We start from the raw sequence: 3,057 nt of genomic DNA on the forward strand, positions 1-3,057 counted from the left end.
GTCTTGACATGGATGAGAAAGCACAGACTCGTGTTTGGCACCGACATCGTCAAGATGTTTAGACAGATACGAGTTCACAGGGACGATTGGGACCTCCAGAGAATTTTGTGGATGGATGATAATCAGCCACAAATCTCCTATCAGCTAACCACAGTCACCTACGGTCTCAACTGTTCTCCATGGCTATCTCTGAGAGTTCTTCAACAATTAGCGGAGGATGAGGGTCACCGCTTCCCAGCAGCCGTCGAGACAATCACCAGAGGTCGGTACGTTGACGACATCTACGGCGGAGCTGAGTCAGCAGCAGAACTCAAGGAGATAGTCTGGCAACTACAAGGACTCTGTCAGGCTGGAGGCTTCGCTCTTCAGAAATGGAGCAGCAATTGCCCACGGCTATTGCACGAGCTCGGATTATCAACAGAGGAAGCCGTAATCCAGTTTGAAGAATCAGTCACCAAAGTTCTTGGAATGTGTTGGCATCAGTCGTCCGACACATTCAGGTATAAATCCAGAGACTTCAACACACAGACGATCACCAAAAGGGTTGTATCTTCAGAGATAGCTCAGATCTTCGATCCTTTGGGCTTCATCGCTCCAGTCGTCGTAAAAGGGAAAATCCTCCTACAGGATCTCTGGAAACTCAAATGTAATTGAGATGACCCCCTCCCCACGGAGTACACTTAACGGTGGGAGTTATTTCGCCAGGAACTCACAGAATTGGACAAAGTTGCTGTACCCAGATGGCTCAATTTAACATCAAAAGAAAGTAACATTCAATTACACGGATTCGCAGATGCTTCAACCGTAGCTATGAGTGCAGTGGTGTACATACGCACCAGGAACATCAACGAGCCAGCTTCAACAGTGATGGTCTGCGCGAAGACAAAGGTAGCACCGATCAAGCGCATGACTATTCCAAGATTAGAGCTTACAGCAGCTCTCTTGTTAACACAACTAGTAGCCTCAACACAGAGGATGCTTCAGCTCGACCATGCAGAAACTCATCTTTGGTCGGATTCAGCAGTAACACTCGCTTGGATCAGAAGCCACACATCAAGGTGGAAAGATTTCGTCCACAACAGAGTGGTCAAGATCCAGGAAACTCCCGAATGCCATCTGGAGACACGTCAGTGGGAAAGGAAATCCAGCCGACTGCGCATCCAGAGGCATATCTCCAAGTCAGCTAGCAGATCATCAACTTTGGTGGTCAGGACCTGAGTGGATTAATCAGGATCCTGAAGAGTGGCCACAATCAACAATTGATGCTCCAGCAATGGACATCCCAAAAGTGGCCAAGGAAGCGAAACCAGCACGAGCACGTTCAGTTGCACCAAAAGTCAACGAACTTGCTGAGCTACTCACCAGGTACAGCTCGATGGCTCGGCTTCTAGCAGTAACAGCGACTATCAACAGGGCAATCGACAGATTCAGGAGACTGCCGACGCCCCCGGGACCAATCCTGTCAACAAGAGAACTCAACGAAGCGAGATTATTCTGGGTAAAAATAACACAAAATCAGTACTTTGTTTCAGCCCTTCGTGTGCTTCAGAGAAATCAACAGCTACCACGAGGTCACCAATTAGCAAAGCTCACACCAACCCTAGACGAGTTGAACATCATGAGACTTGGGGGACGCCTGAAGAACTCAGACCTACACCCTGAAGAGACACACCCAATAATCTTGCCACGGCAGTCGAGATTCACCACACTGATGATCGAAGAAGCTCATCGCAGAACCCTCCACGGAGGGACTCAACTCACGCTGGCCTACACCAGACAAAGGTACTGGATACTTGGTGGCAGGGGTACAGTCAGAGCGTACATTCTGCGCTGTGCTATCTGCACCAGACACCGAGGGAAGCAGGCTTAACAACAGATGGGTCAGCTGCCTGCAACCAGAGTTTCACCATCCAGAGCATTTCTCCACACAGGGGTGGATTATGCAGGTCCATTCCAGATCCTGAAGTGGAGACCAACGAATGCACAGCCAGGACAGGTGCACATTGCAGTTTTTGTGTGCTTCACAACTTCAGCAGTTCACCTAGAACTCGTCAACAGGCAGACCACGGAAGCCTTCCTAGGAGCCTACAAGAGATTCACCGGAAGACGGGGCATTCCAGCTGTCATGTACAGTGACAATGCCACCACGTTCACCAGCGCAGCAGAAGTTCTAGAAAGGCTCTATCACCAAGCTTCCAGAGAAAATCAACGAATTCAGGTTGCTCTCGCCACCAATGGGACACAATGGAGCTTCTCACCACCTAGAGCCTCTCATTTTGGTGGCAAATGGGAAGCAGCCGTGAAATCAACAAAATATCACCTCAAAAGAGTCCTGGGAAAGACAACACTAACGTTTGAGGAACTCAACACCATAGTGATCCAGATAGAGGCCTGTCTAAACTCCAGGCCAATCTGTCCGATGTCGGACGACCCAGAAGATCTCCAAGTGCTCACACCAGGACATTTTTTGATAGGTGAGCCTCTCCATGTAATGCCAGAGTCTTCATACGTCAACGAGAACCCCAGCAAAATTCGACGATGGAACCTGGTGACGCAGATAATTCACCAGTTCTGGTCCAGGTGGTCCAAAGAGTGTCTTCAATGGTACCAGTCAATCTACAAGGGGAAGACACGTCAACAGAACATAGAGGTTGGCAATATGGCGCTGATGATGGAAGACAGCTTTCCACCAACGCAGTGGCTAATTGCCAGAGTCATAGCAACGAAACCAGGAGCAGATGGGCTTACAAGGCTAGCCAAAGTGAGAATCACCAAGGTAGAAGTCGGCACGCATCCAGACGGGTCACCAAACCTCCAGAACATCAAAACGACCCACTCGGAGTTTGATCGACCAATCGCCAAGCTCTGTCTGTTGCCAACAGACCCACCACCACCAGAACAGCCTCCAGAAGAAGATCAACCAGAGGACGAAGAAGACCAACAGAACGACAACCAGTAATTCAACAACCCTGACATTGAATGCCCCCGGGGTGTTTGAAACACAACCCAACCTCTCCAAGACCAAGGTCGATAAGCTCGGCTAATTACGAAAATCAT

The 3,057-nt window shown here is 49.3% G+C and overlaps 2 protein-coding genes across 2 annotated transcripts in view; both read left to right on the forward strand.

Annotated features, from left to right (window-relative positions):
• Positions 1-1,870, forward strand: part of LOC107044981 — a 4,901-nt gene extending 3,031 nt beyond the window's left edge. Inside the window, exons 4-6 of the mRNA XM_015267063.1 lie at positions 22-646; positions 794-1,126; positions 1,212-1,870. Coding sequence (XP_015122549.1) covers positions 22-646; positions 794-1,126; positions 1,212-1,870 — 1,617 coding nt within the window. The remainder of the gene's footprint in view (positions 1-21; positions 647-793; positions 1,127-1,211) is intronic.
• A 6-nt stretch (positions 1,871-1,876) lies between these two features.
• On the forward strand, positions 1,877-2,959 carry LOC107044982. Its single transcript, XM_015267064.1, has one exon. It carries the CDS (start codon positions 1,877-1,879, stop codon positions 2,957-2,959), a length of 1,083 nt encoding a protein of 360 aa, XP_015122550.1.
• Positions 2,960-3,057: the final 98 nt, after the last annotated feature.

Source organism: Diachasma alloeum, unplaced genomic scaffold (assembly GCF_001412515.2).
Source record: "Diachasma alloeum isolate Michigan unplaced genomic scaffold, Dall2.0 Dall_scaffold_00857, whole genome shotgun sequence".
Classification (NCBI taxonomy): Eukaryota; Metazoa; Arthropoda; class Insecta; order Hymenoptera; family Braconidae; genus Diachasma; species Diachasma alloeum.

Excerpts from the sequence above, each read along its gene's own strand:
- LOC107044982 (XM_015267064.1), top strand. The coding sequence starts at position 1,877 with ATGGGTCAGCTGCCTGCAACCAGAGTTTCACCATCCAGAGCATTTCTC.